We start from the raw sequence: 23,576 nt of genomic DNA on the forward strand, positions 1-23,576 counted from the left end.
TAACTCTTTAGATCTAAATTAGATTTTCTAGGAAGTGCTGTAAGTCAAAGAGAAATTATAGCTACCAGAGCAGGCAAATCCTGGAGGAGTGGAGTGGAGGCCCCCCATCAGAGACCAGCAGAGAGCCCGACTACAAGGTCCCCTCTGTGTCTGCATGGCGGTTCCCTGCGCGAGTGACAGGTCCCAGCTCTTCCCAGGTCTTCCAGCCGCAGCTCCTCCCTTCTGGACAGATGGACAGCTGAGCATGGTCTTCATCTCTGGCTCCAGGGGGCCTGACTGGCGGCAGAAAGCAACCTTTTATAGCCGGCACGCAGCTGCCGCGGCTCACATCCATCCTCCCCGCTCCCGGAGCGAGGCACTGCCTCCAGCCGCCCAGAGCCACCCGCCGCGCTGCCCATGGGACCCCGCCGCCCGGCGCTGCCCCCGCGGCTGCCGCTGTTGCTGCTGCTGTGCGCCGGTGAGTAGCGCTCGGCGCGGGGGCTGCGGCGGGACGGGCGTGCGGGGCGCCGGCCCCTCTCCGAGGGACGCGCTCGCCCTGCGCCGGGCGCTCGGAGGGAGGAGGGGGCTTGGCCGCGTCTAGGGGACCGTAGGAGACGAGGGGAGAGGAAAGGGCGGTAGGAGAAAGGACCACGGCAAGTGAATACCGTCACACTTTGAAAAGAAGTTCTTTGAACGGTTGTCCAACGAGCTGGGGCGTAACTTGGGTGTAACTCGCCCAAAAGGAAAAGCCCGAGATGCCGGCTGAGAGCCAAAGGCTGTAGCTGCACCGACAGCCCATCATTTCTCAATTTATGTGTGCAACAGGGGAATTTTGCTGGAGGGTCTCCCATTACTTTTTTTATCAGTTATGTGAACGCATGTCCAAAAGTTCAGTATTTAAATTCAGACTGCAGACTGCATGTGTAAAAGTAATCCTCCTACAAAGCCAAAACATCTACCCACACTCTTCTTTCTGGTGGGCATCTCTCTTGTGAGAGCTACCTCAGAGCACTGAAGTGATAAAGCAGTTCAAAAGCTAGGAACTGCTAGAACTGAGATTGCCTACAAAACCGTAAGTGGGTTATTCTGAAAATGAGTCAGTCTGTATGAATAAGTTATGATGCGAGAATGTAATTAAAGGACCCCTGCCTCATACCTCAGCAGAGTCAGCTACTCACTTGGCAAGTATTTAATTAAACTTTTCTGTCTCCTATGTCTTATTTATTAAGCTGTATTAAAGACCAGTTGTAATAATTTCCAGTCCATTTCCTCATAGGTTTCCTGAGGTATTCATCAGTGTAGTATCTGAATCTCCTTACTTCTTTCACACTTCTGTGAAACTACATTCTCATCCCTCTTTTTCAGTTAGGTAGGTGGGCTGACACAAAAAAGCATCCACTGATTTTAGGTTCCCATGCTGACACATTAGAACATGGTTTTACCTATGACTTACTTACTTACTTACAACTTGAATTACTCAAAATCTCAATACTCAAAGTATTGCAGTAGTTTGGTGCTCCAGCCTCATGATATTCAGCAGGTTGGCAGTACACCACTGGTAAATATCAACAGACCTTGTTTTAAAAGAGATTAAACTAACCTCACACTGAACGTTTGTGACACCTGTAAGGATAAACTCCACTTTCCAAGAATAGCATTCAGCTGCCTTAATCAAGAGTTTCTCTTTTGTTTCCTTCTACTTTTTTTTAAATACATTCCTACACAACTTGCCAATTCATCAAATGAAATCTTGCAAATAGAAGGATTCCAAGGCCAAGCACCACAAATTCATTTTTGTAACAGATTCAGTGCACAGAATGAAGGAGGGTCAGAGGGGAGGGGAAAAGCAATCACATGATTAAAGACCATAAGGTAAGGTGCTTGCATAATGAGGCCAAGTTAAAGTCCCACCAGGCTCACTGCCCCAATTCTCCTTCCTGACCTCAGCATGCTCCTATTATTCCTTCTGCATTTGATCATCCTCCAGACTTCATCCTTTGCATGGCACAAACCTTTGCAAGAACATGAAGGAGAGCAATGAGAAAACTGTGTCATTGCTTTTGCCAGCCTAGAGTGACCATGACAGAGAGCCTAGCTTTGGCCCGGTAGCTCTGGGTCAGACATCACAGTCACCCATTCTGTAGGCAGTGAGGAGGAAGGGAAATGGCAGTGTACCTGTTTTTTAATGCTTGGTTCACAGTATCAAAGCAGGTAAATTTATCCTTTCAAAAAATTTGCTTGTGACCCCAGTTTGTGGAGGTAGCACATCAGCAGTCTGGGCAACAAGCTGAGGCAAAAAAGGCCATTCCTGCTGCTTTATGAAACAAGAGGAGAAAAGCCTAAGTAAAACAACAGAAAAGTTTCTATAATGCATACACTTCAAAGGTTTCCACTTCTAGCAAGTTCTCGGAGATGCATCAGAAAGTTTGCTTATTCCCAAGTTTCAAGTTCTGAACTACTGGGGCACTATGTACAAAAGGAATACCACTACAGGAAACCTTACACTTATTTAACATTAAAAAAGTGTTTCTGTAGCCTCAGTCTTTGAAAGAATGGCTTAAAATTTCTTTTAAAACCCACAACACATCATAGACTGTATTAGATACTCAAAATTAATGTAGTTATGTATGATAATTGTGCTAAACTGCACATCTTAATAAAAATATAACTGTATTATTTGCAAAAGATAATTAGAATTTGCATTATGTACATTACGAAGAGTATAATGTTATGGGAAATACAGTCACAAAAGATCCCTCTGTTTCTAGAATGGTGGGTTTTTTCCTCTATGCTCATGGAGGATTTAAATGGAAGTTTACCTTACAAAAGTATTTAAAAATCCAGTTCCTTATTCTGAAAACCAGGAAAAAAGGAGAGTAGGAAAGCATAGTCGAAAACATCTTGCAAAGACATAATAATGTACAGCATTTAGCACAATCTGAACTCTCAAAAGCTTATACAAGCAACAAATCAAGACAGCACAATGAAGTTCAAACTCTCCAAACACGGCAGGGCTCCAATTTGGGCAACAAGAATTGGAGACTTAAAATCAAGCACAATGCAAATATGATGTGATTACTTACTGTTACTTTCTCACACACTATCTTTAGTGCTTACCTAATTTCAGTCTTCAGAAAGTCATCACATGGCTTTTCATCTCTCTGGCTTAGTCATGACAATTGCAAAGACAACGGCATAGATTTGTTTGGGATTTTTTCTTTCTCCATCTATTATTTCATGGTGCCTAAAATAGCTTTAGGATTGGTATGATTTTGGTTTCTCTTCAACCTTTACTTTTAAAGTAGCTACGTCACATCCAGTGAAACCTGAGTTTGTTGACTCATCTCTTTTAAGTTTTTTCTCTTCCAAATATCTGCCTTCAAAGTCTTCCTTCAAGAATGAGTATAACTGAAACTAAGAAAGCTTCATCCTATTATGCAATAAGCACCAGAATTAAATTAGAAAAATGTTAAAAGCCATAACAAGATTAGACTCAAACTGTCTAACTGTAAATTGCTTTTGTACACCTTAGCTTTACTTATTTCCTCTGACCTCTGGATATCAAAACCATGTGGTTTTGATTTTGTCATATACAGTATAAAGCAATGAAATAAAACCAAATGCAATCTGGTTCCCTCCCTTTTTCTCCACCTACAATATTGGGTTTGATAGAGCTGCACACATTGTGCATAACAAAACAAAAGCAGGCTATACATATACGGTCAGTACTACTCTTTAAAGAATGTATAAGCAAACCTACAGGAATACTCTTGTCCATAAAGATGAATGTGAAATCTTCATTAAAAAAAACCCAAAACAACACAGAAGACTTTAAAAACATACCTTAATCATGAAACATTTGGAAGTATGCAGAACATCACTTCAGTCTGACTGTATTCCACAGAACTCCTGATAAAATTCTTCATGCATCTTATTATGTTGCTAATATGCTACCATCATCATACTGAGACTCTTATTGTATTCTAGGGTGGTCTTTCATTACTTTTAGTAAACTCAGGTTAAAATACTGTTGGGACAGAGCCTTTTCCTTCAGCCATATTCCAAGTATCTGCAGTACAATACAGTCTTAGTTATACCTGGACATCCAGATGCTGTAACGCAAATAAACTGCAAGGATAAAAAGTTAACATCCTTTATTTTATGTGGCAGGTTTTAAAGACTTAAACTTGAGTTCCTCAAGTCCTCCATCTACTTTATATGGATTTAAATCAAGAGACTTCGATTTGTCCAAAGTTAGCAAATAATTCCCTGATGAAACCAGGAACACGACTTGGAAATTCTTAGTTTCCCCTTCCTGTCTTGTAGCTACTGGGAACCGAGACACAATGTAAAAATTCTTCACTTTCTTCAAAATCACAAACATAACACAAACCCAGCTTTGCCATTAACCACTAACATAGTTCCTTCACATATTACTGACTAGCTACAAGAGTCCAGCCAAATATTACTGAACCATTAAGAGTATAAGCAATTTGTAATGGTGCAGCCTCATTGCAGGGGTTCTTTTGCCAGCTAGGAATTTACTGAACCTGCACTGACAGTGAAGGTAAAGTTTTCAATACTTTCATAAAAATAAGAATCTGGTGATATTCCAACAGATGCTTCTGCTTCCCAGAGCCAAAACACATTCAGAGTTGCAACAGAATGGAAGATGATCATATGTCAGTTCCACAACAGGACCGTTTAAGAACAAGAACTACAGGTTCTAAAGAATCCACCCAATACACCTTATGGATCCCTTGGGAAAGTGTGAGAGGATCATTCACCAGAAAACCCATAGAACTAAATAGCAGACAATATCCTGCAACAGGAGCTGTGACACAATAGATACTATTCACTATCTTGGCAAGCAAGTTTTAGTTTCAATGGAAGCCTGTAAATAAAACAGCAAATAACTACATAGCCAAGGAAGAAGGTTTTTTTTAACTCCTCTAGACACAAACCATTTTAACCAATGGGCAGAGATGCAAGTGCAAGTTTGAGCACTCTTGTTTCAACATCTTCTCCTCTCTCTATATCACATGCCAAGATCTGGGAGTAGCTGCTAATCAGAAAAGTATAAAAATACTGTCTTAGAGAGCTTAGATATTTTCATAAGTAACGATTAGCTATAAATCTAATTTCTAAATCTTTTTATACCATTCTCAGAAATTTTATTTGTAATGAAGCAATTTCATGAGGTATTTAAATCCCTTTTTTCATTGAAGTATGAGTGCTGGAGGCCACCAGCATCCCCCACATTTCAAGTTACTCAACTGTGCTGGGAACAATATTTTACTGACAGATCTTTCCATTAACTGGCAATAGTTAATCACACAATCTATCATAATAGATTGGTTAGTCTATTGTAATAGATTATATGACTGCACAGATTATTTACCAACTGCATGATCATATAGCTACTCTCTTGGAGAAAAATGTCAGGCCTTCAATGACAAAGCCTAAATATTTTTTTGCTGTCTGTCTCTCTCCGAAATATCACCAGTTATTAAATCTTAGTGTCTTTCCCAATCTGTATCTACTATTGGGAGTTAATGTTTATAAACGGTTCTCTGTATACCAGAAGAAATCACTACTTTAATTAGTAAGACAATTCTAATCAGCAGCCTTCCACTAATTTGTTTTGTATTAATCCAAATTCTTTAAAATTGCTGCAAATAACCCGGAGCCTGCACTGCAAGGAAATGCCTCCCATTAACCATTAAGGATCTTCAATGTGTTAGCTCAACCTGACGGATGACATGAAGATCTCAAAAAAGTCACGTGGTGACTCAACATTTATCTGCAGCTCTGGTCTCACTGCTTCAGTCAGTACTGACATAGTATAGTTAAGTTCCTAATAACAGTCTTTGTTTCTGGAGAAATAATTAAACCCAAAACAAATTAAACAGGAAAAAAATAAGCGATGCTGCTCCCAATTTCCCTGGAAATGGCTTCAAGCACCTGCCCATTTCCCTGCTCTACACACACTCCACCACCCTCACACAGGTATTTAGCTTCTTTGTCCAAAAATAAGGAAAAATACTGCCATGCTTAGGCCATCGAATCTTAGAAGATTAGTGAACCTAGACCACGGAACACATGGCAGTCCCTGCCAGTTTTTTAGAGTGGAAATAATGGAAGTCTGCCATTGTGTGCCGCCTTGATGAGAGGAAGCCACTGAAGCTATTGAGAATGTTGTTTGATATTCTGCTCATGATAGACTGGGGTTAAAGGGGACTGGGTCAAGCAGTGTGGCCACAAAGTGTCAAAAAGAAACTCGAATTCTTTTCAAGTACTGGCATTCATTATCAAAGTTGAATTTATATCTGTGTGTTTGATTCAATAAAAAAGAAAGAGGTTTTCTTCCACAGTTTCTAAAGGCACTTTTGGGGAAGCACATCTCAGAAATCGAAGAGGAATTCTTGAATTAGCTGGAGCCATTAGATGCACTACAGGCCGATCTCCTTTTGCCTACCTACGTTATGGATGCTACTGTGGTCTGGGAGGAAGAGGATGGCCCAAGGACAGAGTAGATTGGTAAGAGTAACTATGTGAGTAATTAAGTGCTGAATGTATGCAAATGACAGAGTAAAAGGACTAAAATATGAATTAGCCCTACTTAACATCAGTGAGAGAACTGAATTTAAACACACCCCAGACTGCTAAGAAATTCTGAAGCATTAACATTGTGTCACTGTAGATTCTATGTGATTCCTACTTGCCTTTATCCAAACTCTCATCACATTCATACTGGATACACAGTAAAACTGATTTCTTTGCTACTGCTCTTTGTCCAAGAACTGTAGAACTAAAGTCTTCTTGGGGAAGCTTGAGAGCTCAAACATGTAAGTAAAAATAACTGGCAATTGAAAAAAATCTTTTGATTGCACTGTCATCCATCCCATTTTATGAGTATTCAAAATAATCCACCAAAAAGCATGCAAAATTAAACCTTTTAAATAATAACTTTTAAAGAAAAGGAAATATTGTCACTAAAATAATTCCCAAACCAGACCTTTATATTTAGTCCTAAATCTCAGCATACTGACTACCATCACTTTAATTTACAATTGCACATTAGCTGACAAGAATATGATTTTCTGGTTACAGTAGTTAAATGAAGGTTTTCTATGTTCAAGTTTATCATTCTAATGATATGTGTTCCCACTGTATGTGACATGTCCAGTTCTAACTTATCAGACAGATATATCGTATATTAAAAGGAAAACAACCTTCTGATACTCACATTTAGGATAGAATACATAAGAAGTTCAAATCCAATTTACTCTTGTTTTTAATAGAGATTCTGTCATGCTAGTAACTTCTTTTTTCCTTGGTGAATTTGATTAAGTTTAGAGCTACATTGTAGGTTGTTCATATTCAGAATTATGCCTGAAAACAAGTTAGGTGAAAATACATAAATACTTAAATCTGCAGTAAACATATCTACAGTGATTCAAATAATAGTTACTGGAATTCAGATTTTTGCCTGCAACTTTGAAATGGAGACATGGACAAATGGAAGCTGCACTATGTTAAAAAACACTATATTTCCAGGATTATTTATCTTAGTACTGCTCCAAAGATTCATGAGAATATTTTTTTTTTAGATTTATCTACATGAATGGGTTGTATTGAGCTACTTCACAGGCATGTGCTGTTCAACTGCCATGTACCACAGGATCTCTAAATGGCAATTCATGTGGAATTACCAAGAAATTATTTAACAAGCACAGGAAAAAACAGTAATTGCAACTCAGAGTTCACATATTAACTTTTTCTATTCCAGGCACAAAATCTCCAGGCAATCTAACACCATCCAAACATTGTGTGCCTACAATAATATGGTTTTAGGCTACCATGAGGAAACTGAATGACTGAATGCAAAGCGCTCGTGGATACATCCTGTTCTTCCACGGAGTCAAAAACAAAACAGCATAGTTAATTTGCAGCAAAAACGTAGAAGCTATCTAATTTCAGGTCTTTTTTACCTCCCCTCCTTGCTATTCTGGATTTGCAACGACTCTACACCAGAAATATAGCTCTTTGTTAAAGCATTGAAATATTCCATTAATGCTTACCAGTACTATTCTGTTTCCCAATGCAATAGAAAATCTATTAATTATTAGTTATCCCAAATATGAGAAGAACAGTACTGATATCATCACTTTGGGCAACTTTCCACTTTTTCTCATTATACTGAGCAAACAGTTTCAGTTCCACTATGGTATTAAAGAGCACTCGTTCCTATTGTTCACCCACTATCATTGGCTCTCAACTTTTCTGCCATCACCTAAGGACTTGCTGTAAGATAACAGTTACAAGAGTATGCTATGGCCTAACAAGTCTTCTTGTCCCTCCTCCTGTTAAGAATTGTTACAAGAGCATCAGTAATTGGCAGAAAAAAACATCATTAATTATCTGACAGACTATTCTATCATTGAATCTGTTCTTGGAGGGGCTAGGAGAGAGATATACCCATATAAATGTTTATTGTGTTTAGAACTGACAATGCTTTAGATTCCTTATATTTTCATCTATGAAGTTCAACTAGATCAATGTGTATCAGACATTTTCCTCATTATTTATGATATAAAACAGTAATTTTTTTTCAGGGGATGCATTAAACAATTACTCTTTTTTGATTCCTGAGCAAGTAACTGTTTGTACATTGAACTATGTTGACCAATTTCACAGTTGGAAGAAACATGCTGATAAAAACCATTCAGGTTATGTGACCATAAATCACCACTGTATGAATTAAGGCAAGCCCATTTCTGTTACTCTCAGGTGCTGCTTTCACCATGACTGCTGCTATGGTAAGGCAGAACAAGCAGGTTGTCAACCAAAGACAGAAACTTACCACTGGGAATGTAAAGACAATGCTGCCGTGTGTGGTGAGTGAACAGTTCCAGGTGGTTTTGTTTCAGCTTTGTTTTTGTGGTTTTGGGGTTTTTTTGTCTCACTGACTTCACAGAAAGATATTTTCTCAATTAATTATAAAATTCTCATTTTGCCACCCTTCCGTTTGTGACTTCTTTTGCCAGGGTAAGCTGTGCCTCCAGAAAGCACAGCTAATGCCAGCCTACTAAATGCACGTCGTTCTTCTTAAACCCAGCCTACTGACATACACAAGCAATCAAAATTCTGCTTCACAAGGTTCTATCACCCTTTTAGAAAACACTATAAAGAAAATCCCTCTTTCTACTTAGCATTTATCTATGTTGAGAAATGCATGTTACGCTACTCCAACTGGAGAGCAACTACAAAGAAGAGGTGAGAAAATGGCAACTGTTTAAAAAGGATCCTTTTCATACTCAGCAGAAAATATTTCATATCATTTGTAAGTTTATGATGGTCAAGTTTTTGGTTGTCTTTACCACTGACTGGTTTCACAGCCCACTGCTAGTGGTAGCAATTTATGAATGAGTTCACACGACTTAAATTGAAAACACTGAGGTGATGAAGTATTTTGTGAGTATGTTTATTTATGGAAGTAACATGTCTACAAGCCAGAAAATTAGAATTTGAAAATATTTACATAATTAATGTACAAGTTGCAAGAGATGGCTGATGACACCCTGAGAGATTTCAGTTGTTCCAAAACTTGTAATATACTTGCCATGCTGTAGCATAAAAGGACAAAGAAAACTCAAAGAAACAAACAATAAAAAAAAGTTTTAACAGTAGAAAGCAGTATTTCCTTTACATTATTTGTTCACAGCTCAAACAGTTTTAGCAAATATTTTGCTATATACTCAAAAGACTTTTTGAAACTGGAACTTCTCACAGACCCTCAAAATTTGCAGGGTGTTTTTCTTGGTGTTACGTTTTGGAAGCTTTTTGGAGTTTTGATTTTTTTTGGTGGGGTAGACTTGTTTGTTGGCTTTGTGTATTGTTTGGTTTTGACTTGAAATCAGGTGCTAGGTCAGTTGCTTTGCATGCAATTTTATGCTGCTATCTAGAATACAAATTAGTTTGAATGTTATTATTGGCACCCAAAAAATGCAGAACCTTATATAAAGTTATTTACAACAATGAATCTGAGTTTCTGACTATCATAGTTTAAAGACAATGCACAGGCTGTGCAGAGAAAACACCAAACAACTCTCTATTCATAATTCAATTTAGAGTTTGCCTGACCTGAAATCTAACAACAGTTTCTGCCACCATTTCCTTTTCATTCAGTCCTTACTTTGCCCAAATATCTACCTCATATGGAATCTCTATCTGCTAATTCCCTCCTCTGCCCTAGAAGTACTAAATATCTACTTCTCAAACTGTCTACCTACCTGTTGAGTTGCAGTCCACCTATACTTGGCTGTAAAGGTTCTGTTCCTGTTACAGTCCAGAAGTTGACAATATTTTAATACTGGCCAACACATCAAACATTTAATCAAGAAACAAAGTTGAAGCAAAGTCCCTGACACATGATAGAGAAGATTCCGTTTGGAGACATAATAGTTCATGTTTGTTTTTGTCCTACCATGTTGTTCATGCTACTTCTGCTATTGAGTAGTTCTTAGGATAGCTAGTTGCAGCATCAATATGTATACATTAAGAACACTTCCATTCCATAGCAGAATTTGAGTTCACTCACAAAACTGAACACTTGCTCTGCTCCTAGTCAAATATCAAGCAGAGATTCAACTAAGCTTTCAAAATGTTAAATACTCAAACAAAATACAATAAAGGATTCTTCATTTTACAGGCAGTTGCAGAAAAAAAACCCCACATTTCTGGGTTGGCACAACAAAACCAAAATATATTGATGCAGAAGAAAATGTTAATGCCACAAAGAAATGTTCATGCCAAGAAAACTCTTAAGTTACAACACTACAATTATAAAACAAATATTGCCAGCCATGGATTTTATGTTACTTGGCACACTTTAACTTCTTATTGAATGCCTTAATTTAAAAAAAGGCAAGTGATTTAAACTGAACATAGAACATCCTTGCATCCCTTATTTCACATATATAATTTCAATGCTACATCCTTTAGCAGATTAAAGCAAATGTGAAATGGAAAGTATCTTCTCAAGTTCAAGTTTTAGTAGAACAACAGGACAGTCAAGGAGGGTCACATATCACTTTCTAAAAAAGAGGAATGTGTTATCAGAGTTCCTTTATTACAGAACAAGAAGTGGGTATAAGTCTTTAGCCAATTATTGTATTTTCACCTGTCAAGATAGTTCCACTGAATATCAACTGTCACTAAAACCATGCTTGTATGTATATTCTCTGGTCCTGATATGTCCTAGCATTGAACTCTGTAAAGAACACAAAAGAATTTAAATCTCAGTACACTTCCTATTGCACTTAAAATGTAAGAGCTATTTATTTGGCAAATATAGAACATGAGGTAGCAATTCTTGGTACTCTATTTGGTATTTTTAATTGCTTCAAAATAACATCAACCTTACTGTGTTTTCTTTCAGAATCACTAGAAGACAAATGTCAAAAAATGGCATGTGAATGTGACCGTGAAGCTGCCAAATGTTTTTCTAAAGCTCCCTATCACACAAAATACCTTTTGTGGCCAGATTTTATGTGTGGTGAGATTCAGCCTTTGTGTAGGTATTAGATACACAACACCAGTCTTTATGAAAACTCGTCTGTACCTAAATCTAAAATGAGGGGCTTTTGTCACAGTACTGACCATAAATTATTTTCCCCTTTCTTGATCCTCCTTCCTGCCACCTTAGCCTCTCCACCCCAGAATGGCCAAAATAAACATTTATCCTCTTGTTTACCTTCTACAGTACACAGACTAAAAGGAAGTTGATTAGTCCTGTGTAAGCTTTTATTCACTAGAAAGGAATTGGAGTTTGTCAACTTAAGTAAATGACTTGAAATTAATTTTGTTGTGTTTTTTGTTGGTTTGAATTAACAGATTTTTAAATTCATAGTATCAGTCACTGTAAACTTTTCTTTCCCCCTCCACTGGCTATAAGATACAAATCAAACTCTTCCACTAACATTAATCTTAACATTTGTTAACTTCGAACTGACCAGAAGAAATGCATGAAGTGACAGTGTCAGCACAGAGAGCCCTCTCATCCATATTAAACACTTACTATGAAGCCTAATTTAACTTTTGCATCTCATTCACCTTTGGTAGTCCTACCTGTATTAAAAAATGCCTAATGTAAATCTTTTTTTCTAGTATTTACTTCTTAAATACTGTTTTCTAAGAAGTTGTGCATTTTAACATGGCTTAAGCTCCTTACTCTATGTACACATTGAATTTCCTGTGGGCACAGGGAGTTCTACCCTTCACCATTCAGAGCCAGATTTCCAAGTGCAAATCCAAACCATCACCAAGACAGACATAAAAAAGGAGCAGTTGCTGGGACCAACTGCCTCTCCCATTAAATGTTTGATCACGGACAGCATTTGTCCACAAAGTTCAGAGTAAGGATGTAAAGGTGATATTAGCTAGGGTCACTTCACGGGTTTTTTTTAACCTTTCAGGAAGAGAAACCAGAACATGACTTGCTCTTGAAGAATACACTTTTTCATAACATGTTACATTAAGAACCAGGAGTGTTTTATGTCTGCTTCCACCCACCTCAAAGATACAGGACTACAGAACAAGTTTGCACAAGTCAAAGCTAATCACAAGTACTTCAATAGTAAAAAAACCCAACACAAATAAAACCACTTCTTTAGGAAGGATGATGATTTCAAAATAGATCTTTAATATTTGAAAATAGCCAAATTTAAAGTTCATATTAATGATACAAATGAAAAAAAACAAAACAAAAAAACCAAAACAAACCCAAGCCAATGTAGAATGCAAGGAGAGAAAACTCTTGAAAAATCTTTTGGTTCATTCAAAAAACATACATTATCAAATGGCAATCTGGTTTACACAAATAATTTTCAAGTCAACATTTGCTCACAGATCTAGATCCTGCAGTATAATGTGTGTAAGATGTAATTACAGTGTCAGGTCACTTTTCCAAAATAATCCTTTTTAAGAGAGAACCCTGATTTTAAAAGCTAGCAACAGACTTCAAGAGGAGAGCATGGAAGAAATTATTGCTGAAGTCTAGCTAATCTGAAAAAAAAAAAAAACAGTGGCAATCACCACATTTTCCAAAAGACAAGGAAACTGAAGCAGTCTTTGCCTTCAAAAGCAGGAATCTTAGAACAAACTCTACTGTGAGACTCTGTATGACAACCGTAACTTTAAATGCAAAGCAGTCTGAAAACACTGAAGTATTTTCAGTATCAAGCCTATGCAGGAAGAACATTCCTTTGGCAAACTTAAGTTGAGGAACACAATTCTGGTAAAAAAACCCGCTGAGTTAAAATAAAAATAAATTAAAAAACTCCAACAATGTAGCTGTTCAGAACATGCTGATTTTAAGGCAAGCTTAAAAAGAACCAGAATGCTCAAGAGAGGAAAGAGAAGTTTCATTTGATCAGAAATAGGATGACCTGACTGTCTGAGTTTTACATGGCTAAATCGGGAGGGCAATTTCTTTTCTTTCAATAGAAAATTCATTTTGGATAATAAAACCTATCCCTCAGATTTGGAATCAGCTGGTTTAACAGTAACTTACCTTAAGGCTTTTTTGCATGTTTAAGTTAACACAATCTACCACTCTCCTTGCCACAGATATAAAGAAGAAAAGCAAATCTTTATTTCAAACAACCATTTTTAGAAGCTGAACAGCTCAACTGTTCCAATGCCAGTCACTGCACTTGTGTCTCCAGACGCCTTACTTCTTTAACCACAAGATCAATGTTTGTAATCGGGTTAAAGTACAAGGCCCAGTAAAACAAACAATTGCAGACAAACTGAGGAATAAAAGGCCAAAAAATGGCAACAAAAAGACCCTGGGTTGAGACTTTCCAGAAATGTCTCCACATCCTGTGAGGAATAGTCCTGTGAAAAAGGAAAGGGAGAGGCTTAGACGGACTTTCCATTTTGTTTTTACCCATTCTAAGAAAAAGTAATAATGTGCTGCAGCCTCAAATTATTGAGCCATTACTCAGGTACAGAAGCCTTAAGTCAATTGCCTCAGATAGACCGCAAAGCACAACCAGTGACAGCAGTGCAGCTCCTGAGTTGTCCGGGCATCACCCCAGCCCCGCTTTCCTTTTGGACGTGGCCTGCCCACTAGCGGCCGGCAGAGGAAGCACAAAGCTGCTACACCGCGGATTTCTCCTACGCAAGTTCTAAACGCTCATAACTTTAGATCACAGCAATTACGAACTAATAGTAATATGTTTAAATTAAGGCTAAAGAAGTAACAGCAACTTTGATCACCTACAAGGAAAAATATCAGTGTAGTAAACTTACTTATGATCCTGAGAACTCATTCTTTAATAACTATATTGTAAGCATATCACAGCAAAATTGTGATGTATGTCCATCTCAGGTGACAGCTAATACCAGTTACCATAGAAGGTAATTCTCAAGGTAGGAGTTCAAATTTACTCAATGCTTAAGAACATGCTTATCACCATTACTGCATTTGCTACAATTAATCAGTAAAACCACCTGTAAGAAACCCTTTCAAGTACTCAAAGAAACGAAGGTATTCAAGAGGAGTACTAGGCTATACGCAGACTGAAATTCACATGTTCGTATTAACCTCAGAGTTGTAGTTAGACACTGTTATTTCAATGAGAAGCTGAAATCAGAAGACTGTTACTTTCTGTTTACAAAACTGTGTACTTCCCACCCTCTCTGACAAGCTCAGTAAGACTTACTTCAATTCTCGTCTTGACCAGAGCCTCCAAAAAGAGAAAAATTCCAGAACAGAGAGCAACATGGCATTTACAATTATAAATCTTGATGTCCAGTAGTGCACATCCAGCCAATCCCAAGCAAACTCAGCTATCAACTGGTATGGCAAAAATAAATACTTTACAACGAATTCTCTCCATTGCTTCCAAGAAGGGTCTTTAAGGTCCTGTAAATTAGAGTAAAAAGACAGTTGTTTTCCTATTAGACACAATAGTGGCATATTTCCACCACTTTTGTTCAAAATTTGTTTTTTCATACATTGAAAGCAGTAATTCACCGTTACTGTACTTTCTGATAGATAACACTACAACCCAGCAATTTCCATGAGATTAGAATAAAACATCACAAGCAGACCTCATAATACCATTTGTTAACCTACAGATATTGAGTGAACAGCCTTTCTACAGTCATGTGAACATTACCAAAAAAAAAATCAGTTTCACAGATTTAATATCTTAAAAGCCTTAATGTCAAACTTGTTAAAGGTAATGGTCACAACACTGGTGATCACATACAATAAAAATCAAGGAACCACTTATTTCGTAGGACTTTTTTTTTAACCTGTACTGTAAAGAAATACAATGGTGAATAAATTACATGTGGTTTTTATGCTGCTAGTCTTAAAATGCTTGTAACTAAAGCAAGTAACACATTTAATGTTTTTAACACTTACTAGTAGTTTTGTGACAATATCTTCATACTTGTTTTCTGGCACAGGGCAAATTGTGTGGATGAAAGGTAGGAAAGCTTCCGTGTAATCAAACAAATATAGGTATAACATACTGAGTCTTGGAGAACTCTTCAGTGCATACAGTAGAAAGAGTGATTTTCCTGGATTTACTGCCTGAAATGTATAAAATTATCAAATTTCAAGCAATTAAAAAATAAAATGGACATGCAACTTTTTAGACTTTCCAAAGGATCACTTTTCAAATACAACAGTTCATTAAACCGAGTGGTTTTCACAAGGGTAATTCTACTACCTTACTCCTCCTGGCTTCAAGAGAATTTTCTGCTAAAGATATTATTTCAAAAATATTTAATATATATATGACAGACTTCATATAAAATTTACCTTATATTCCCAAAGGTTCTGTGGTGGTTTAACACCTAAATTTTTCACACATTCCAGTTCTGCCATAATAGCTTTTCTATGGCTACTGTTCTCTATACTGTAAGGCTCTTTCGTGAAATCCTCCTCTGTCAGTGTTAGAAGGAGTCTACAAAAGCAGAAGAACTCAGAAGGTAAATGGTGTCTCTCTACCAAAAAGATACTACTAACAAATTAGTCATTACATAACTGAAACAATAAGCTACTGATAGAAGGTATTACCTTTTGGATTACATTCCATGCCAAGTGACTACATGATCTCTAAAGGTCCCTTCCAGCCCCTACTATTCTATGAACTGTATCTCAGAGACTGGGTTTTAAATATCCTTCTTTTCCAAGTTTTCTTCTGCCTGTTTTCAGCATGCAAATTTATCAGCTTGTTGGCTATTAGTGAGTACAATTCTTCAGTAATTCATAGACCGAGTGCGGTCTCCTGAAATCAAACCTAGAGCTCTCAGGTTGGAATGCAATAATGCATATAACATATGCACATTTTTACAAGAACAAAAAGGTGGGAGGAGTGGACAATATATTAATAGAATTTTACTTGCAGTATCATTTCAGTCTACACTGTCAGGACAATTCTTACAAAATTGTCAACTGGCTTGCTTAATATCTACCACTGAAGTTTTCAACTACAAGTGTGGTAACTTCTCCCAAATTTTATTCCACTATCTCAACAGAATACTCCCCAATCTATGGAATGAAATACAGTCATTTCATAGCACTTTGGCCCTAGTGAACACCACGCAGTAGCCCAATCAAACTACAGCTGTTCTTGACAGTTCAGCCTCTTACCTTCCATTCACTTTTTCTAGCAAAAACCTTTCTTTATAATGTGAAGCCCACGGGCCCAGCTGCTCTAGCCAAAGTATCACTTCCTCTGAAGTCCATTTAGCAACAGGCTTGTGGACAAGATGATCTTCTTCAAATTCTCTGCTACTCCAGTGATATCCAAGTAGAACCACCTATAGGTACAGTTAAAAAAATTTTTAAAAAATCCTTTACCTGCAAAGCAAATACATTAGTGATACAAATAAATGTGCTTTAAGGGGCCTGACAAGTAGCATCTTCCATTTTACAGACCCTAAAATAGTCAGGTTATAAGAAAGTATCCAGGAAGTTTTATCTAATTTGCCTAACTTCTGTTAGCTCTATATTGCAACCGTAGTTCCTGACAGACAGCTCTGAATGCCATCTTATTTATTACTCTGCTCAGCTGAAGTCTTCTCTGTGCTGGTGATCTTTTTGATGTGTATGTCATTTAAGTATATTTGATTGCATGCTTAATGAAGTAAATATGGAAAACCAATCAGATGAAACTTACTGCTACACAAGTTAAAGCTGTCAGAACGCCTGAGAAAAACCCTCCTCCTCGAGGATTAATTCTTCCTGCGTTTGGAACTGTAAGGATCTGGTCATTCCCATATTTTTGGAAGGTTGCTAAGCTGCGTGCTACATCGCTGTTTTGTTGAATATCTTCTTTTCTTTGTTCAATGGCATCAGAAAATAGCTTTTCAATAACATCCCTAATGGGAAAAATATTTGTCATTGTACTATAACCATTGAGGCTTAATATTCAGTAAGAGGATTGATTCTGGGATTTTCGTTTTCCAGCCTCTACTAAAGTCTGTCATCTGGAAAGCAAGAGAATATTAATACTCAGTGAAGTTAAAATTAAATAAGTTTCTTCCAAACAACATTTGCCTTACCTTGTAAAGACAGAGGAAGTTAAAGTATCACATTAAAAAAATTCCTTATTTCTTATATAAAACTAGAATCATGTGTGCTCCTGCAAGCCTGTTTATTAGAAAATGCTAAGCAAAAGACAACATAAAAAGCCTACCATCAATCATACCATCTATTTATTAAAATATTATTAACCTTAGGTAAAGTATTATTAACAAAAGAACTAGTGGGTAAGTCAAGACAGCAAACTGATATTTTAGCTTTGGTCTGCAATAAAAACCACATCTCTTCCCATAAATAATTCTTAATACAGAAATAATTATACAATTATCAAAGGTCTTTCTAACTTAGAATGATGAGGAAACAACCAGCTGTATTAAAAGATGCAAGTGTCTCAATACTAAAAAAGGATCCCTCCAAAAAATTTGAAGGAAAAAAAAAACCATCTCAAAACAAAGCCCACCAACCCATCCCTTAATTTCATGCATAAAAATCCACTGAAACAGTTCAGAACGAAAAAGACTTCAGGATTTGAACATCTTTGCAATACTTCAAATTACCAATAACCTGAAAATCTGCAGCGAACTCAAGAAAGCAGGCAACTTACTTTGGTGGGTTTAAAAATAATTAAACAAAAAAAAGGCACAGAACACTCACCTGAGGAGGATGTTAATTTTGGGGAATCCTTCCCATTTTTCTCTGCATTCGGGACATTCATTCTTCCTGGATGATACCCACCACAAGGCTAAGCAATGTCTACAGAAATTATGCCCACAGTTCAGGGTGGTGGGATTGACCAGAATGTCATAACAGCAGTGGCAAAGGAACTCACTAACTGATATCCGCCGACCAATCTCAGGAGTAGTATGTGTTTCAACTTTTGCCCTTTCTGTTGCACCTTGTAAAGTCTCATCTTCTTCCATTTTCCCTGATGCACTATGCAAACAGAAAGTTCTCTCAGATCTTCAAACTAGGTAAGGCATGATTTCTGCAAAGCAACAAGACAAACCTCATTAAAAAAAAAAGTTACTCTAGATGTTTAGAATTGCAAGCAGAATAACTTACCATTGTAGTTATTTTGTTGTTCTGATGGTTTAAAATGTTTTAACTAACTTTGCTCTCCTCAAAATGAAACATGGTCTTCTACTCTTTCAAACATATAATCATTGGAAACTACAATCAAAACCAGATTCTAGATGCAAAGAGCTGGACTCAGTCTCCTTGTACTTTCTTTCCCCATGTTACGTAACACATGAAAGTGAAACCAAACACCTCACTATGATTCAGATGACTTCTGACAGGATTTTTAATCAAGGTTTTGGTAAAAAAGATAACCATTAGAAAAAATAGCATTCTACAGAACACAAATTGTATAGAATACAAGAAGAAGAAACAGCATTAGAAAATACCACCAGAGAATACAAAAATAAAACACTAGTACCATGTAATGATGTAATTTACTCCATCACTATTCTTTGCAAGCATATAGAGTAAAACATTGCTAAAGAGGTCAATGTAAACATTTCTGGGCAATGATTTAAAAAAGAAAATAACCAAACAAAAAACCCAAAAAACTTCAATCCACAAAGTCATATGCTTCAGAACTAAGGGGGCTGATTTGCTTGCTATCTCAGTATTAACTGTATTGGTAATTACTCTTTGCTAGTATTTCAGAAAATGCACCAATGAGAAGAGTTTAAGATTGATTCAAGCTTACAAAAAATATAAACTCATTTACTTGATGTTCCTACTACAGTCTCTCAGATGTATCTAGTTTCTTAAGGAGAATACTGATCCAGGTCAACTTACTTACCAGTCGTGGTACGTTAGAGATTATGAAAAACTACAATTTTCTCCTCAGGCACTACCAAACCAAAATATGCTTAAACTCTCCACCATGTGGCTTCTCCTCAACATCTTTCGATGCAGATCAAACACAATGAGGTACGCATAAAAGTTGGTGAAGAACAAAAGTGGAAAAAAACCCCCAAGCAGTACAGAGAAATAGAAACTGATAGTGCAACTAGGATCCTCTGACCTCTTACAAACACACCTTTACAGCGAAAATTGCTAGCTTTCTAGAAGAAAAACCTAAAGCATCGCTTACAAGAGGAGAAATAGGAAACAAGGTTTTGCACCTAAGAACATTCTTCTAGTTTTCCTAAAAGAGGCAACAGGACTTCTGTCGGTGCAAAACCATTTCACTACTCGGGATCTACACCAAATAAGAGAAAGGGCAGAAATAAAAAGCTTACTAGCTCCTCTCTTGCGACTCCTTTCCAACTCCAACCTTATTCCTCCCCTCTACACCTCTATCAGCACCGAGGCAATTATGGTCGGGGCCTGCAGAGGCATGACGGCCGCTTCCGCGCCCCCAGCCAAGGTAGGGCCCGCCTCAGAGGCGTCAACAGCCCACCCCTTCCCGAGAACCCGGCACCGGAGGGGAGCGAGCGAGACGCCGCCGCCATTCCCACAGCCCCTGACAGCAAGCACCGGCGCCCGCTCCGCGGCAGCTCGGCCCGCGCAGCCTCAGCCCCGCCGGCCGCAGGCAAACAGCCGGGCAGCGACCCGCCGACTCACCCGCGGCCGCCGCGGGCCGCACGCGCAGCCGTATCCTGCCGCCGCTTCCGCCCCGCCGGGCAACTCCCGCCCCGCGCCCGCCGCCTCACGGGAACGCCGGACGGGTGGTGACGGCCGCGGCCCCTCGGCTGCCGAGCAGCAAGCGGTCCCTGCAGCCTGGGTAAGCAGAGCCCAGCTCTCGTTTCTTTTTGAGCGCAGTATGTCAGAGCTTTTTAAATGGCTGGACGAGAACACTGCCATGCTCATGTGCTTCTTAATACACTCACTCGCATAACTCGTGAGAATCGAGCGACGTTTACCGAATGCATGTGTACACCCAGGTCACTTTCCTTCACAGAAACCTTGTTCCAGTTTATTTTACAATCTAGAGATCTCACCTCGCACTGTGACTTTTAGATGTTAGTCTGACACTTAAGGCATACTGGACCAGACTGGTTCACACAGAGGCTATTTTTACCACATGAGCGTATATCTATATATACACACACATTCACCATTATTTTTATCAGTGTTCCCCTACTCCACTTTTTTTTTTTACTGGAGTCCAAAGAAAATCGAGTTGTTTTTTTTTTAAGGTACTGCTGAGATTTATTTTTTCACTCTGCAAAACAGGGACATTTTCTTCAAGTTGTTCCAGTTTGACACAAACTTGTTAATTACTCCAGATTATTTGAATAAAGAAAACAATAGTCTCTCATTGTTTCCCATCCCATCAAGAGTTCTCCAGAAGACAAGTATTACTGTGCTGACACACACAGAATCACATGGTAGGGGTTGGAAGAGACCTCTGGAGATCATCCAGTACAACCTCCTTCTAAAGCAGGTTCACCTCAGTCGGGTTGCACAGGAACACATCCAGGTGGGTTTTGAAAACCTCCAGACTCGACTCCTCAACCTCTCTGGGCAGCCTGTGCCAGGGCTCCCTCACAGGGAAGCTTTTCCTCATGCTCCAGTTGAAGTTCCTGTTTTCCAGCTTGTGCCCCTTGTTCTGTCATTGGGCACTTCAGAAAAAAAGACTAGCCCCATCCTCTCAAGAGCCACTCTTTAGGTATTTATAAGTGTTGATGAGGACCCCCCCAGTCTTCTCTAGGCTGAACAGCCCCAGGTCTCGCAGCCTTTCTTCGTAAGACAGATGTTCCATTCCTCTGATCATCTTGGTAGCCCTCCACTGGCCTCTCTCCAGCAGTTCTCCATCTCTTTTGAGCTCAGAACTCCAGATATGGCCTTATTAGGGCAGAGGAGAGGGGGAGGAGAACCTCCCTCCACCTGCTGGCTACACTCTTCTTAATGTACTCCAGGATGCCATCGGCCTTCTTGGCCACAATGGAAAATTGCTGTCCCATACTTAAGTTTTTTATCAACCAGATCTGCCAGGTGCCTCTCCACATAGCTCCTCTCCAACAGATCAACCCCCACCCTATTCTGGTGCATGGGGTTGTTCCTCCCCAGGTGCAACACTCTGCACTTGCCTTGTTGAACCTAATGAAGATGACAACCTTCTGACAACTGACAAAAATTGCTTCAAAGAGATAACTGTCCTAATTCAGCAGAGTACTTTGTTGTTATGGAAAAAAATTACCTTGGATCCTATATGCAGGGCACATTTCCGAGATGGTGGCACCAGAAAAAAACCCCAGAACTTACAATAGTATATCCAAGGTAAAACTGTATTAACTCATAGTGTAGATTATTGCACCACAAATATTTTTGGAGCTACTATCACAGGAGTCAATGCTAACTGAAATTGCACTGGTTTATGCTGAGGGAGGTGGGGCTCTTGAGCTTGGAGGAGACAGAAGGGTGATGTCATTACTGTTTACAAATACATAAAGGATGGGTGTCAGGAGGATGGAGCCAGGCTGTGCTGTTAAGCTGGAACATAAGAGGTTCCAAAGAAACATAAGGAAAAACTCCTTCCCTATTAAGGTGAGGGAGCACTGGAACAGGCTGCCCAGATGGGTTGTGGAGTCTCCTTCTCTGGAGACATTCAAACCTCACCTGTACAAGTTCCTGTGTGACCTACTCTAGGTGGTCCTGCTCTGGTAGGGGGGGTTGGACTAGATGATCTTTCAAAGTCCTTTCCAACCCCCACAATTCTGTGATTCTGTGCTTTATCCTGCTATTCAAGTTCTTTATACTTTTTTTTTCCTTCCAAGTTAAAAATAACTTTTAAAAAAAATTACAGAACCCCCCAAAAGATCCACTTGTTTCTAATTTTCCCTCTAAAATACTACATACATGCTGAAATAGAAAATGCCTGATTTTTAACACATTATACTTCAATCCCTATTAAATAACTGCAGTTTATTATGGCATCTTACGCAGTTTATCTTTGTTTTGTGGGTGAATGAAATAAACTGTTCCTGGATCTGTCAGCTGGTTAGGGAAAATTATCAGGTTTCTAAACCAGCTATCAAGCACTTTAACTAGAAACTGCAGGAGCATTTCTTAAAAAAAACAGGAGTAGTAAGGTGACAATTTCCAGCCAATTTACTGAAAAAATGCAATAATCTCTACTACTATTTTAACTAACCTCTTACTAAGTACCATTTAATCACATAGATGATTTTCTGGGAGTGCATTTTCAATAAGTTACTTACACTGAAAAGGTAAAACTTAAGCTCTCTCCTCTCAGTAATTCTGAATCTTCTACTCTTATGTAGAAATTACAACCCAGTTTATGGAGAATTTTCCGGTTCTATTCATTCTGATCAAATTCTGGAAAAGATTCTCCACCTGCTGTGTGAACTCTAAACCTGCAGCTCGTATGCAGAAGGCTGCCTACTGGTCTTGCCCATTTGTGCAACTATCACCTCATCTCTCGGGCAGCGGTATCCGTCTACAGCACTGGTGTGGGTACATCTTGCTGGGCGTTAAGCGTTGTTTACCGTTACCCTACCATGACGTGTGAAGAGTGCTGATTTTATCATTTTAACAGGAAGACAAACCGCTTCTTCGACAACACTTGAAGCCTACCAGTTCCTCCGGACTTTTCATCATTAAGGCATAATCGTCAGTAGCTCTCCACCATCCTTCTGGTATTTCCACAGCAAATTTCCATCTCTTCTGTCTCGCTGGTGCTAGTTCCGCTTTTCCGCCCTGAAAGGCAAAGACCACCAAAGAGCAGATGGTTTGAGGACTTTCTCCGCTGGCAGCTTTCCCGTTCCGCGGCTGCTGGCGGGACCGTCCTCACCCGCCGCTACAAGACGCAGCTGAGGAGAACTTTTCAGGCCTAACAGTCCGCTAGAGCAGCAGCGGGTCTGCCGCAATCCACACGCAGGCAGTGAGGTACCTTTGCTCAGCAGCGGCTTCCCGCAGCAGCGCGAGCCCAGGACCGTCGGCAGGGTCACACAGACAGACCCGCCGAGCCCGCCCGCTCCCAGGCACCGCCTCTGAGGAAAATGGCGGCCGCTCCACCCGCCGCCGCCGGGCGCTCACGTGGGCGCTC

The 23,576-nt window shown here is 39.0% G+C and overlaps 2 protein-coding genes across 9 annotated transcripts; one reads left to right on the top strand and one right to left on the bottom strand.

Annotated features, from left to right (window-relative positions):
• The first annotated feature begins 377 nt into the window (after positions 1 to 377).
• On the top strand, positions 378 to 11,759 carry PLA2G10 (phospholipase A2 group X). The gene is made up of 4 exons (XM_061994199.1): positions 378 to 457; positions 6,354 to 6,519; positions 8,773 to 8,879; positions 11,423 to 11,759. The coding sequence occupies exons 1-4, from the start codon at positions 397 to 399 to the stop codon at positions 11,566 to 11,568; spliced, it is 480 nt and encodes a 159-aa protein (XP_061850183.1). The 5' UTR covers positions 378 to 396; the 3' UTR covers positions 11,569 to 11,759.
• A 903-nt stretch (positions 11,760 to 12,662) lies between these two features.
• BFAR (bifunctional apoptosis regulator) lies at positions 12,663 to 23,553 on the bottom strand. Of its 8 annotated transcripts, none has more exons than XM_061994190.1 (9): positions 23,421 to 23,553; positions 23,105 to 23,227; positions 18,206 to 18,536; positions 17,187 to 17,388; positions 16,658 to 16,827; positions 15,824 to 15,968; positions 15,422 to 15,592; positions 14,712 to 14,914; positions 12,663 to 13,881 (listed from the first exon to the last, which is right to left on the bottom strand). In XM_061994190.1, the coding sequence occupies exons 3-9, from the start codon at positions 18,469 to 18,471 to the stop codon at positions 13,689 to 13,691; spliced, it is 1,350 nt and encodes a 449-aa protein (XP_061850174.1). In that variant the 5' UTR covers positions 18,472 to 18,536; positions 23,105 to 23,227; positions 23,421 to 23,553; the 3' UTR covers positions 12,663 to 13,688. The 8 variants fall into 8 exon arrangements, with proteins under 8 accessions (XP_061850174.1, XP_061850177.1, XP_061850178.1 ...); XM_061994193.1 differs by having other exon boundaries at positions 22,729 to 23,227; XM_061994194.1 differs by lacking the exon at positions 23,421 to 23,553 and adding an exon at positions 23,322 to 23,412.
• Positions 23,554 to 23,576: the final 23 nt, after the last annotated feature.

Source organism: Colius striatus, chromosome 3 (genome assembly GCF_028858725.1).
Source record: "Colius striatus isolate bColStr4 chromosome 3, bColStr4.1.hap1, whole genome shotgun sequence".
Taxonomy (NCBI): domain Eukaryota; kingdom Metazoa; phylum Chordata; class Aves; order Coliiformes; family Coliidae; genus Colius; species Colius striatus.